The sequence below is a fragment of the Bos taurus genome, chromosome 11, assembly GCF_002263795.3.
Source record: "Bos taurus isolate L1 Dominette 01449 registration number 42190680 breed Hereford chromosome 11, ARS-UCD2.0, whole genome shotgun sequence".
Lineage (NCBI taxonomy): Eukaryota > Metazoa > Chordata > Mammalia > Artiodactyla > Bovidae > Bos > Bos taurus.
Window position 1 is genome coordinate 4,505,761 of NC_037338.1, and position 12,726 is coordinate 4,518,486.

General features: G+C 38.6%; 1 protein-coding gene across 3 annotated transcripts in view; it reads left to right on the forward strand.

Annotated features, from left to right (window-relative positions):
* Window positions 1–12,726, forward strand: part of EIF5B (eukaryotic translation initiation factor 5B) — a 77,198-nt gene that overhangs the window by 50,025 nt on the left and 14,447 nt on the right. For all 3 annotated transcript variants that reach the window (XM_003586607.6, XM_024999309.2, XM_024999310.2), the window contains exons 11-14: window positions 7,867–7,974; window positions 8,162–8,272; window positions 10,715–10,782; window positions 11,345–11,486. In XM_003586607.6, the coding sequence (XP_003586655.2) occupies window positions 7,867–7,974; window positions 8,162–8,272; window positions 10,715–10,782; window positions 11,345–11,486 (429 nt within the window). The remainder of the gene's footprint in view (window positions 1–7,866; window positions 7,975–8,161; window positions 8,273–10,714; window positions 10,783–11,344; window positions 11,487–12,726) is intronic.

The following is a 12,726-nucleotide window of genomic DNA, read 5'->3' on the forward strand; positions in this document are numbered from 1 at the left end:
TGCAGTACTTGGATGCAATCTCAAAACTGACAGAATGATCTCTGTTCGTTTCCAAGGCAAACCATTCAATATCACAGTAATCCAAGCCCATGCCCCAACCAGTAACGCTGAAGATGCTGAACTTGAACGGTTCTATGAAGACCTACAAGACCTTTTAGAACTAACACCCAGAAAAGATGTCCTTTTCATTATACAGGACTGGAATGCAAAAGTAGGAAGTCAAGAAACACCTGGAGTAACAGGCAATTTTGTCCTTGCAATACGGAATGAAGCAGGGCAAAGACTAATAGAGTTTTGCCAAGAAAATGCACTCGTCATAATAAACACCCTCTTCCAACAACACAAGAGAAGACTCTATACATGGACATCACCAGATGGTCTACACTGAAATCAGATTGATTATATTCTTTGCAGCCAAAGATGGAGAAGCTCTATACAGTCAGCAAAAACAAGACCAGGAGCTGACTGTGGCTCAGATCATGAACTCCTTATTGCCAAATTCAGACTTAAATTGAAGAAAGTGGGAAAACCACTAGACGATTCATTTCAGTTCAGTCGCTCAGTCGTGTCCGACTCTTTGCGACCCCATGAATTGCAGCAGGCCAGGCCTCCCTGTCCATCACCAACTCCCGGAGTTCACTCAGACTCAAGTCCATCGAGTCAGTGATGCCATCCAGCCATCTCATCCTCTGTCGTCCCCTTCTCTCCTGCCCCCAATCCCTCCCAGCATCAGAGTCTTTTCCAATGAGTCAACTCTTTGCATGAGGTGGCCAAAGTACTGGAGTTTCAGCTTTAGCATCATTCCTTCCAAAGAAATCCCAGGGCTGATCTCCTTCAGAATGGACTGGTTGGCTCTCCTTCAGGTATGACCTAAATCAAATCCCTTATGATTATACAGTGGAAGTGAGAAATAGATTTGAGGGCCTAGATCTGATAGATAGAGTGCCTGATGAGCTATGGAATGAGGTTCGTGACATTGTACAGGAGACAGGGATCAAGACCATCCCCATGGAAAAGAAATGCAAAAAAGCAAAATGGCTGTCTGGGGAGGCCTTACAAATAGCTGTGAAAAGAAGAGACGCGAAAAGCAAAGGAGAAAAGGAAAGATATAAACATCTGAATGCAGAGTTCCAAAGAATAGCAAGGAGAGGTAAGAAAGCCTTCCTCAGCAATCAGTGCAAAGAAATAGAGGAAAACAACAGAATGGGAAAGACTAGAGATCTCTTCAAAAAAATTAGATATCAAGGGAACAAATCATACAAAGATGGGCACAATAAAGGACAGAAATGGTATGGACCTAACAGAAGATATTAAGAAGAGGTGGCAAGAATACACAGAAGAACTGTACAAAAAAGAGCTTCATGACCCAGATAATCATGATGGTGTGTTCACTCACCTAGAGCCAGACATCCTGGAATGTGAAGTCAAGTGGGCCTTAGAAAGCATCACTACAAACAAAGCTAGTGGAGGTGATGGAATTCCAGTTGAGCTATTTCAGATCCTGAAAGATGGTGCTGTGAAAGTGCTACACTCAATATGCCAGCAAATTTGGAAAACTCAGCAGTGGCCACAGGACTGGAAAAGGTTAGTTTTCATTCCAATCCCGAAGAAAAGCAATGCCAAAGAATGCTCAAACTACTGCACAGTTGCACTCATCTCACACGCTAGTAAAGTAATGTCCAAAATTCTCCAAGCCAGGCTTCAGCAATATGTGAACCGTGAACTTCCTGATGTTCAAGCTGGTTTTAGAAAAGACAGAGGAAGCAGAGATCAAATTGCCAACATCTGCTGGATCATGGAAAAAACAAGAGAGTTCCAGAAAAACATCTATTTCTGCTTTATTGACTATGCCAAAGCCTTTGACTATGTGGATCACAATACACTGTGGAAAATTCTGAAAGAGATGGGAATACCAGACCACCTGACCTGCCTCTTGAGAAATCTGTATGCAGGTCAGGAAGCAAGAGTTAGAACTGGACATGGAACAACAGACTGGTTCCAAATAGGAAAAGGAATTCATCAAGGCTCTATATTGTCACCCCGTTTATTTAACTTATATGCAGAGTACATCATGAGAAACGCTGGACTGGAAGAAACACAAGCTGGAATCAAGATTGCTGGGAGAAATATCAATAACCTCAGATATGCAGATGACACCACCCTTATGGCAGAAAGTGAAGAGGAACTAAAAAGCCCATGAAAGTGAAAGAGGAGAGTGAAAAAGTTGACTTAAAGCTCAGCATTCAGAAAACTAAGATTATGGCATCTTGTCCCATCACTTCAGGGGAAGATAGATGGGGTAACAGTGTCAGACTTTATTTTTTTGAGCTCCAAAATCAGTGCAGATGGTGATTGCAGCCATAAAATTAAAAGATGCTTACTCCTTGGAAGGAAAGTTATGACCAACCTAGATAGCATATTAAAAAGCAAAGATACTTTTGGATCGCAGCCATTCTGACTGGCGTGAAATGGTACCTCATAGTGGTTTTGATTTGCATTTCTCTGATAATGAGTGATGTTGAGCATCTTTTCATGTGTGTGTTAGCCATCTGTATGTCTTCTTTGGAGAAATGCTACAAGCAATAAATGCTGGAGAGGGTGTGGAGAAAAGGGAACCCTCTTAAACTATTGGTGGGAATGCAATCTAGTACAGCCACTATGGAGAACAGTGTGGCGATTCCTTAAAAAACTGGAAATAGAACTGCCTTATGATCCAGCAATCCCACTGCTGGGCATACACACTGAGGAAACCAGAATTGAAAGAAACACGTGTACCCCAATGTTCATCACAGCACTGTTTATAATAGCTAGGACATGGAAGCAACCTAGATGTCCATCAGCAGACGAATGGATAAGAAAGCTGTGGTACATATACACAATGGAATATTACTCAGCCATTAAAAAGAATACATTTGAATCAGTTCTAATGAGGTGGATGAAACTGGAGCCTATTATACAGGGTGAAGTAAGCCAGAAGAAAAAACACCAATACAGTATACTAACGCATATATATGGAATTTAGAAAGACGGTCTAACAATAACCCTGTATACGAGACAGCAAAAGAGACACTGATGTATAGAACAGTCTTTTGGACTCTGTGGGAGAGGGAGAGAGTGGGATGATTTGGGAGAATGGCATTGAAACATGTAAAATATCATGTATGAAACGAGATGCCAGTCCAGGTTCGATGCACGATACTGGATGCTTGGGGCTGGTGCACTGGGACGACCCAGAGGGATGGTACGGGGAGGGAGGAGGGAGGAGGGCTCAGGATGGGAACACAGGTATACTTTTTGTGGCGGATTCATGCCACAAGTATACCTGTGTTCCCCATCCTGAGCCCTCCTCCCTCCTCCCTCCCCGTACCATCCCTCTGGGTCGTCCCAGTGCACCAGCCCCAAGCATCCAGTATCGTGCATCGAACCTGGACTGGCATCTCGTTTCATACATGATATTTTACATGTTTCAATGCCATTCTCCCAAATCATCCCACTCTCTCCCTCTCCCACAGAGTCCAAAAGACTGTTCTATACATCAGTGTCTCTTTTGCTGTCTCGTATACAGGGTTATTGTTAGACCGTCTTTCTAAATTCCATATATATGCGTTAGTATACTGTATTGGTGTTTTTCCTTCTGGCTTACTTCACCCTGTATAATAGGCTCCAGTTTCATCCACCTCATTAGAACTGATTCAAATGTATTCTTTTTAATGGCTGAGTAATATTCCATTGTGTATATGTACCACAGCTTTCTTATCCATTCGTCTGCTGATGGACATCTAGGTTGCTTCCATGTCCTAGCTATTATAAACAGTGCTGTGATGAACATTGGGGTACACGTGTTTCTTTCAATTCTGGTTTCCTCAGTGTGTATGCCTAGCAGTGGGATTGCTGGATCATAAGGCAGTTCTATTTCCAGTTTTTTAAGGAATCTCCACACTGTTCTCCATAGTGGCTGTACTAGTTTGCATTCCCACCAACAGTGTAAGAGGGTTCCCTTTTCTCCACACCCTCTCCAGCATTTATTATTTGTAGACTTTTGGATAGCAGCCATTCTGACTGCTGTGAAATGGTACCTCATAGTGGTTTTGATTTGCATTTCTCTGATAATGAGTGATGTTGAGCATCTTTTCATGTGTTTGTTAGCCATCTGTATGTCTTCTTTGGAGAAATGTCTATTTAGTTCTTTGGCCCATTTTTTGATTGGGTCATTTATTTTTCTGGAGTTGAGCTGTAGGAGTTGCTTGTATATTTTTGAGATTAGTTGTTTGTCAGTTGCTTCATTTGCTATTATTTTCTCCCATTCTGAAGGCTGCCTTTTCACCTTGCTAATAGTTTCCTTTGATGTGCAGAAGCTTTTAAGGTTAATTAGGTCCCATTTGTTTATTTTTGCTTTTATTTCCAATATTCTGGGAGGTGGGTCATAGAGGATCCTGCTGTGATGTATGTCAGAGAGTGTTTTGCCTATGTTCTCCTCTAGGAGTTTTATAGTTTCTGGTCTTACGTTTAGATCTTGAATCCATTTTGAGTTTATTTTTGTGTATGGTGTTAGAAAGTGTTCTAGTTTCATTCTTTTACAAGTGGTTGACCAGATTTCCCAGCACTACTTGTTAAAGAGATTGTCGATATATGGCAAAACCAATACAATATTGTAAAGTTAAAAAAAAAAATTTTTTTTAAAAAAAGAAAGAAAGGAAAAAAAAATCAGAGTACTACTTTGCCAGCAAAGGTCCGTCTAGTCAAGGCTATATGGTGTTTCCAGTGGTCACGTATGGATGTGAGAGTTGGACTGTGAAGAAAGTTGAGCGCCAAAGAATTGATGCTTTTGAACTGTGGTGTTGGAGAAGACTCTTGAGAGTCCCTTGGACTGCAAGGAGATCCAACCAGTCCATCCTAAAGGAGATCGGTCCTGGGTGTTCATTGGAAGGACTGATGCTGAAGCTGAAACTCAAATACCTTGGCTACCTCATGCGAAGAGTTGACCATTGGAAAAGACCTGATGCTGAGAGGGATTGGGGGTAGGAGGAGAAGGGGACGACCGAGGATGAGATGGTGGATGGCATCACCAACTTGATGGACATGAGTTTGAGTGGACTCCAGGAGTTAGTGATGGACAGGGAGGCCTGGCGTACTGCAATTTATGGGGTCGCAAAGAGTCAGACACAGCTGAGCTGTGTCTGAACTGAAGAATGAAATTGCTTACTCACGTAGTAAATTCGTGTTTAGCTTTTTCAGAAACTGCATTTTCAAAGTTTCTCTACAATTAAAGATTTTAATCACTTGAGGGTTCTAGTTTCTCTACGTCCAAATACTTGTTATTGTCTGCTTTCCCATTATAACCATTCTAGAGGGATGTGAAGCAATGTGTCTAACTATGGTTTTAATTTGCATTTCCATGATGTTTATCATTTCTTTGTATGCTTTTTGGCCATTCCTATAGTCTTAATTGTTGAAGTATCCAAACTTTTGTTCATTTTTAAAATTTTGGAATTTGTCTTTTTTTATTGTGTTGTAAGAGTAGTTTTCATTTTTAGCAGTATCTTTTTGACATGCATACATTTTAAGTTTGGTAACATCTAATTTATTAAGTTTTTCTTTTACTAGAGCATGAATTATTCTTCTGGTGTTGTATTGAAGAAATCTTGTTGAAACCACGATCATGAATAGTTTGTCCTGTGATTTTCTTCTTACAGATTTATACTTTTTGTCCTTGTATCTATTTTAAGATAATTTTTATGTAGGGTGTAAGGATTTAGGTCATTTTTTTAATGATAACCAGCACCGTTGGTTTAAAAGACGACTCTTCCCCTCTTTGTGTTGCCTTCTCATCTTTGACAAATCAAGTGGCAGAAGTGTGAGGGTTTGCTTTTGGACTTTCAGTTCTGTTTCATTTATCTGTGTGTCTTTTCTTATGTCAGTACCACACTTTCTTGATTACTATAGTTTTCGTGATAAGTTTTGAAGTTGGGTAATGTAAGTCTTCCAACATTGTTCCTCCTATTTTAGATTGTTTCAACTTCCTAGGTCACTTGCTTTTCCATACAGATTTTAGAATCAGCTTATCAGTTTTTGCAAAAGTCTTCTCACACTTTTGATAGGGACTGCATTGAATCTGTAGATCAATTTTAGGGAGAATTACCATCTTATTAATACTGAATTTGCCAATCTGTGGAAAATAGCTATCTCTCCATTTATTTAGATCCTTTGAAAGTTCATCCAGCAATGTTTTGTAGTTTCCAGAGTATAGGATTTATTTTTCTTTTGTTAAGTTTATTGTCACATATATTGTTTTTTTTTTGATGCTCTTGTGAGTGGAGTCACTATTTAATCTTCCATTGTTAGTACAAAGAAATGCAGTTGATTTTTATAGATTGATCTTATGTGCTGCACTACACTGAAATTTTTTTACTCCAGTAATTCTTCATAGATTGTAACTAAGCTCATGATGTTTGCTTTTGAGTCATACTTTTTTTTTAAAGATTTTATTTATTAGTTTTGGCTGTGCTGGGTCTTCATTGCTGTACACGACGTTTCTCTAGTTGCAGCAAGCAGGGGCTGCTCTCTGATTGCAGTGCACAGGCTTCCCCTTGGAGTGGCTTCTCTTGTTGTGGAGCAGGGGCTCTGGGCTCATGGGCTCTAGAGCACCAGCTCAGTAGTTGTGGGGATGGTCTTAGTTGCTCTACAACACGTGGAATCTTCTGGGCCAGGGATCGAACCCTTGTCCCCTGCATTGGCTGGTGGATTCTTAATCACTAGACTACCAGGTAAAGTGTGAGTCATAAACACTGTGAAGCTGTTGTGTACTGCTCTTTGCTAGTAAAATTGCATCTCTCTTTTGGCATTCCAAAATATTTTTTCATTACAGTTTCTATAGAAGGATTCAGTGTCTGATGCTAGAAATGAGAGTGTTCTTACAAAAATGGTTTTTAGATGGAAAATAGTTTTGTGAATGACATCACTTCAGCCTTTTGTGGAAGTCCTCCTCATTTGCACGCCAGCTTCACCTGAAAGGCTGGCGTTCTGAAGAGGAGCTGCTGCCTTGTGCTTTTGTTTGGTTCTCAGAAGCTGAAGTGTTTGGAAGTAGGTGCTTGGTAAACACATGGTGGGTCGGAAGGCTTTCTCATGCTTAGATCCACCTTGGGAAGGTGGGAGTGCCATCTGGGTGTCTTAGGCTGAAGTGTGCAGTAGCTGTGTACGTGTGCACTGGATACAGTTTTGAAATATATTGCTTTAAGATTTTTAACAATTTGAAGTGAAATTTTTTTGAATGCTGGAGTATACTTCTTTTTATATAAACTTTCCCCCACAGGGCTTCCCTGGTGGGTCAGCAGTAAAGAATCCACCTGCACCACAGGAGACATAGGTTTGATCTCTGGTTTGGGAAGATGCCCTGGAGAAGGAAATGGCTATCCACTCCAGTATTCTTGCCTGGAAAATCCCATGGACAGAGGAGCCTGCTGGGCTACAGTCCACGGAGTCATAAAGAGTTGGACATGATTTAGCAATTAGACAACAGAAAAACAACAACATAAGTTAGAGGTTTATACTATATAGTAAGTGTGAACAAAATATTCATTATATTCCATTAAGTTAACCACGTACAAAAGTGTTCAGAAAGTTTGAGCAAATATTTTACATCATTCTAATCCATAATTAGCAGTGCTGCTCTGAAATCTAAACAGGTGTCTCCTTGCTCAAAGGTTGTAAAGTTCACATTGTAAAATGCAATTACACGTAGTTAAATCAGCAAACAACTTGTATGCAGGTTGTGGCGTTCTCTTGCGAAGGGAAACTAATTTAAAGGAAAATGGTAGTGAAAGTTTGAAATATTTAATTTTGTGTGTGTATTTTTGTTGTTGTTCCCAGAAACGGCGACTTGAACACAGTAAAAATGTAAATACAGAGAAGCTGAGAGCTCCTGTTATTTGTGTACTTGGACATGTGGATACAGGGAAGACAAAAATTCTAGATAAGGTAAGAAAATGTTGTGTGCATTGATATATAACTCTTTGAATAAGTGAATGATACCCTATGAAAAGCTAATAGAAACTATAGCACACATGGGCAGTTCTGTTTACAGAAAGTAAGCTGTTGTTTTATTACTGCTTTTGCTTCTTTATGCATTTTGAAATTTGACTTGGAATCTGCTCTCTCATCCCAGCTCCGTCACACACATGTACAAGATGGTGAAGCAGGTGGTATCACACAGCAAATTGGTGCCACCAATGTCCCTCTTGAAGCTATTAATGAACAAACTAAGATGATTAAAAATGTAAGTGCACTGTATTTCGTGTGTCTTAATCTCTGACAAAAATTGTTATAAATTATTTTACATATAGAAAAAAAGAACAGAATAGTATCACAGATCCACACACTCACCATTCATAAGTAACAAACTCCACGTTGCCCTTCAGATCTCTTTTTTAAAGACATAAAGCATTAAATATTGTAGGAGTGCTCCTTCCCTCTTGCTCCAAGAGGCAGTTGCTTTTCTGTGTTAAAAGTCTGCCATTTCCTTGTTTTAATACTCTTATCATGGATCCCCATGTTTAAACATGTTTAAACATTCTGTTTCCTCCCCAGCTCTTCTGATTTTATCTCCTATTTCTCAACTTTAGAAATACTCAGTTTTTATTTTTGTTAAATATAACACGAGGGAAAATCACATATGATTAATGTAAAGCTTAGTGAATCAAACACCGTTTGTGTTACTCAGCTTCTGGGTAGAACCTTGCCAGTTTCTTCAGAAGCCTTGTGTCCCTTTTCAGTCCGAGTCCTCCTCTTCCACCCAGGATTAGCTTTTAAAGTCATCTCTAAATGTTGATATTCCGGTCCTGTTACCCAATTACTTCTGCAGAGTCCTCATCTACTGTTTGGTCTCAGAGTGATGGGATGCGGGAGAAAGGTCTGATCCTTCACCTTTATGTACCAGCTTTTCAAACAAAGAGTGGTTTGGTTTTATGTTATTATAAACTCATGGATTTCAACCTGTTTATACTGTGTTTTAATCCATTTCAATTTTTACTATGCCGAGATAGTTCCATCTTTCTAGGATTGATTGGCTTCTGAGTGTTTTTGATACTGTTCAAGTAGTCTTGTTTGTCTTGTGACATCCATGCGCTCCGATGTAACACACAGCATATTGTCACATGCTGGTGTCTCTCTTCAGTCTCAGTTCTGTGTTTAGAAAGGCTCTGTGAGCGTGTCACTCCAGCTTTTGTTTTGTTTGTTGGAAGTTGTTTTTTGAAGCTTGTTTTCTCATAGATTCCTAAAGGAGTAATGGAAGTAATATTCCTTGAGTTCTTTGAACATTGAAGCGTTACTTTGTGACTTTCATCCTGGAAAATCAGTTGGCTGCATGTAAATCCTTGGTTCACTTTTTCTCTCCTAAAGTGTATTGACTGTTGTTCAAGTTTCTTCTCACATAAAGCTTCACCTTTCAAGTTTTAATACAAGCTGGCTTTCATCCTCTTATAAACTATGTGGTCTTTTGCATCTTGGTATTGGTTGTTCTGGGTCAATTTTCTAGTTATATGGTGTTCCATTTTAGTATATAGTTTAATATCTTTATTTTAGGATAGTTTTCTTGAATTGCAGTTTTCTGAATTTGTAAATGAAATTTGATTCTGGTGGTTTTTATTGTTTGTATTCCAGACAGTGAACTGAAAGTAATTATGGCAGATTTTGATTTAAGACCACCAGAATGCAAAATTGAAATGTTTTGCATTTGAATCATTTTGACCTAGATCACTAGATAAGATTTTGGAAAATCATATCAAGATTGACAAAAGTATAGATAAACAAAGTGAAAAAAGTTCTGTGTGTGTATGCGTAAGAGAGATTTGTTGGCCAGTGCTAATGTTCAGGTTAAAAGAGGATGTCCATATCTCAGTTCAGTTCAGTTCAGTCACCTAGTCATGTCCGACTGTTTGAGACCCATGGACTGTATCACACTAGGCTTTGCTGTCCATCCCCAACTCCTGGAGCTTGCTCAAACTCATGTCCATCAAGTTGATGATATCATCCAACCATCTCATCCTCTGTTGTCCCCTTCTCCCCCTGCCTTTAATCTTTCTCAGCATCAGGGTCTTTTCTAATGAGTCAGTTCTTCACATCAGGTGGCAGAACATTGGAGCTTCAGCTTCAGCATCAGTCCTTCCAGTGGCTGAATACTCAGGTGTAATGCTCTTTCCATTCATTCATGGACTTTTGTCCAGAAAATCAAGTCTTTATAATGACATTTGAATAAAGCAGGATATGAGCTTAATTCTTTTAATAATTTAATATGTTAATTCTCTTTTAAACATACTTTGGGATATTTTTCAGAGTTTAGAATTGCTCTAAAATTTGACCAGATAAGTTTTCCAAACACTGAGAGCCTCTTCTTCTGTGTTAGCTTTTTATAGATAATCACTCTCAGATCCTCTGTCATTTGTCCCTTACGAGTAATCTGTTCAGTTTTAGACTACATCATAGTTAACTTAACAAGGGGAATTTTTCTCATTTCATTTTTTTCTACAGAACGCCTTTTAATATTAATGAAAATGTTAACTGTTGTGCTTTGCTGGTTGACTCACTGTTTTAAAGCAGTTCATTTGGAAAAGGAAGTGCTGTTATTTTGAAGTTTTCCTGGCAGAATAATTGTCTTGTAAAGATGCTTTTGTTGTTTTGGTTCTTTGTTAAGTCAGCTCTCCACTTTTCCTATTTTTTCTAGTTTGATCGAGAGAACGTACGGATTCCAGGAATGCTGATTATTGACACTCCGGGGCATGAGTCTTTCAGGTAAGAGTGATTTGTGTCTTTTGTCAGCAGGCACACTGCTTGAAGCCAGTAAGTCTCGACGTTCAGTGAGTGAGGACTTCTGACTAGTCATTAATCTTTGTGTACTATTTTGATATCTGTGGTCCTTGTAACTACCAGCCCTCACCTGTGCCTCACTGACTTGTTAGTAGGACTTTATTTGGGGACTTGTTTTTTTGTAGAGAGAAGTCTTTTCCACTTTGAAAGAGCAAATCCTAATACATGTCTGGTCTATCTCCTATGAAACTGTTACAGGTGGAGTTTTATTCTGTTGCCTCTTGACCATGTTCCTTAGTGCAAAAAACTTGGTCAGTAAAACTGGCAGACATAATGGAGGAATTTCTGGAACTAAGTCATTGCAATTGATGTCAGTTCACTGTCAGATGAGCATTTGGCATGTTAAGGGCTAATGCCACTTGAATTTAATGCATGTACTTCATTTTGTTCTTTCTGTGTGGGTTTTACAAAGAAATGAACATTTTAAGTTTCTTTGAGTAAAAGTATTTAATTTCAAGATTTCTATTTATGTGTCCTTTTCCAACAGTAATCTGAGAAACAGAGGAAGCTCTCTTTGTGACATTGCCATTTTAGTTGTTGATATTATGCATGGTTTGGAGCCCCAGACAATTGAATCTATCAACCTTTTGAAATCTAAAAAATGTCCCTTCATTGTTGCCCTCAATAAGGTAAGCTCCTCTTCTGAAAAATTAAGTCGTGAAAATGTGCTTATTTTTCATGGTTAACATAACTTTCATGTAAGAAAATACACTCCTGTTAAGTGTACAGTTCAGTGTATGTGGACAAAATCACACATACATACAGCCACCATCATTTAGAATATAGACCTCATGTCCATATTCCCAGAATGTTCCCTCGTGTTCTTTTTGTTTTTTCCCCTTCATGTTCTTTTAAGTCAGTGCGCCCCTTCTACACCCCTAATACCAGCTTTCTTTCTGCCATCATAGACTAGCTTTGTCTGTTTTATAGTTTCATATTAATGGAACTACACAGTGTGTGACCTCTTTATCCATGTTGCTACATAGGTCATAGATTGTTCTTTTTATTGTTCAGTAAGATTTCATTATCTGGTTAATATGTCTTCACCATACTTCATCCATGTACCTGTTGAAGGATTCTTGGATTGATTATAGTTTTAGGTTATTAACGAAGCAGCTATGAACATTTTTACAGAAGTGTTTGTGTAGACATTTATTTTCCTTTACTTGTAGTAAATATTTAGGAATAGAATTGCTGGGTCATATGGTAGGTATATATTCAGCCTTATGAGAAAATGACACATTTTCCCAAAGAAATGGTACCATTTTACATTTTTTAACCAGCAATTAGGAAGAGTTCGTTTCTGCACATTCTTGCCAACACTTAACCCCTGCCTGCTGCCACTCTAATTAAAGTGTGTAGTGCCAAAGTGTACCATTTCCATTTGCATTTCCATGATGACTAATGGCATCAGACATCTTTTTGTAGACTTACTTGATTTCTCAAGTATCTGTTCAAACTCCTTTGCTCGTTTTTTATTAGATTGTCGTCCTCCTCAGTTGTAAGAGTTCTTTATATTGTCGACAGAAGCCCTTTGTCAGTTGCGTGTGTTGCAGATGTGTTTTTAGAGTCAGACTTAGTTTTTCGTTTCTTTAATGATGTTTTTTTGAAGAGAAGACATTTGTAATTTTAGCAAAATTGATTTATGAGAAATTTTAAAATAATTTCTTGTTTGTATTCTATACAAGTAAACTTTTCCCACCCCAAGTTCATGAAAATTTTTTTCCAGTGTTGCTAGATACTTATGATTTTAATTTTGCATGATATAAAGTAGAACCCAAAGTTCACTTTTTTCAAAATGTATATATTCTTCCCCCATTGAATTACTTTGCAGTCTTTGTTAAAAATGGCCATGTTCATATATTTGTT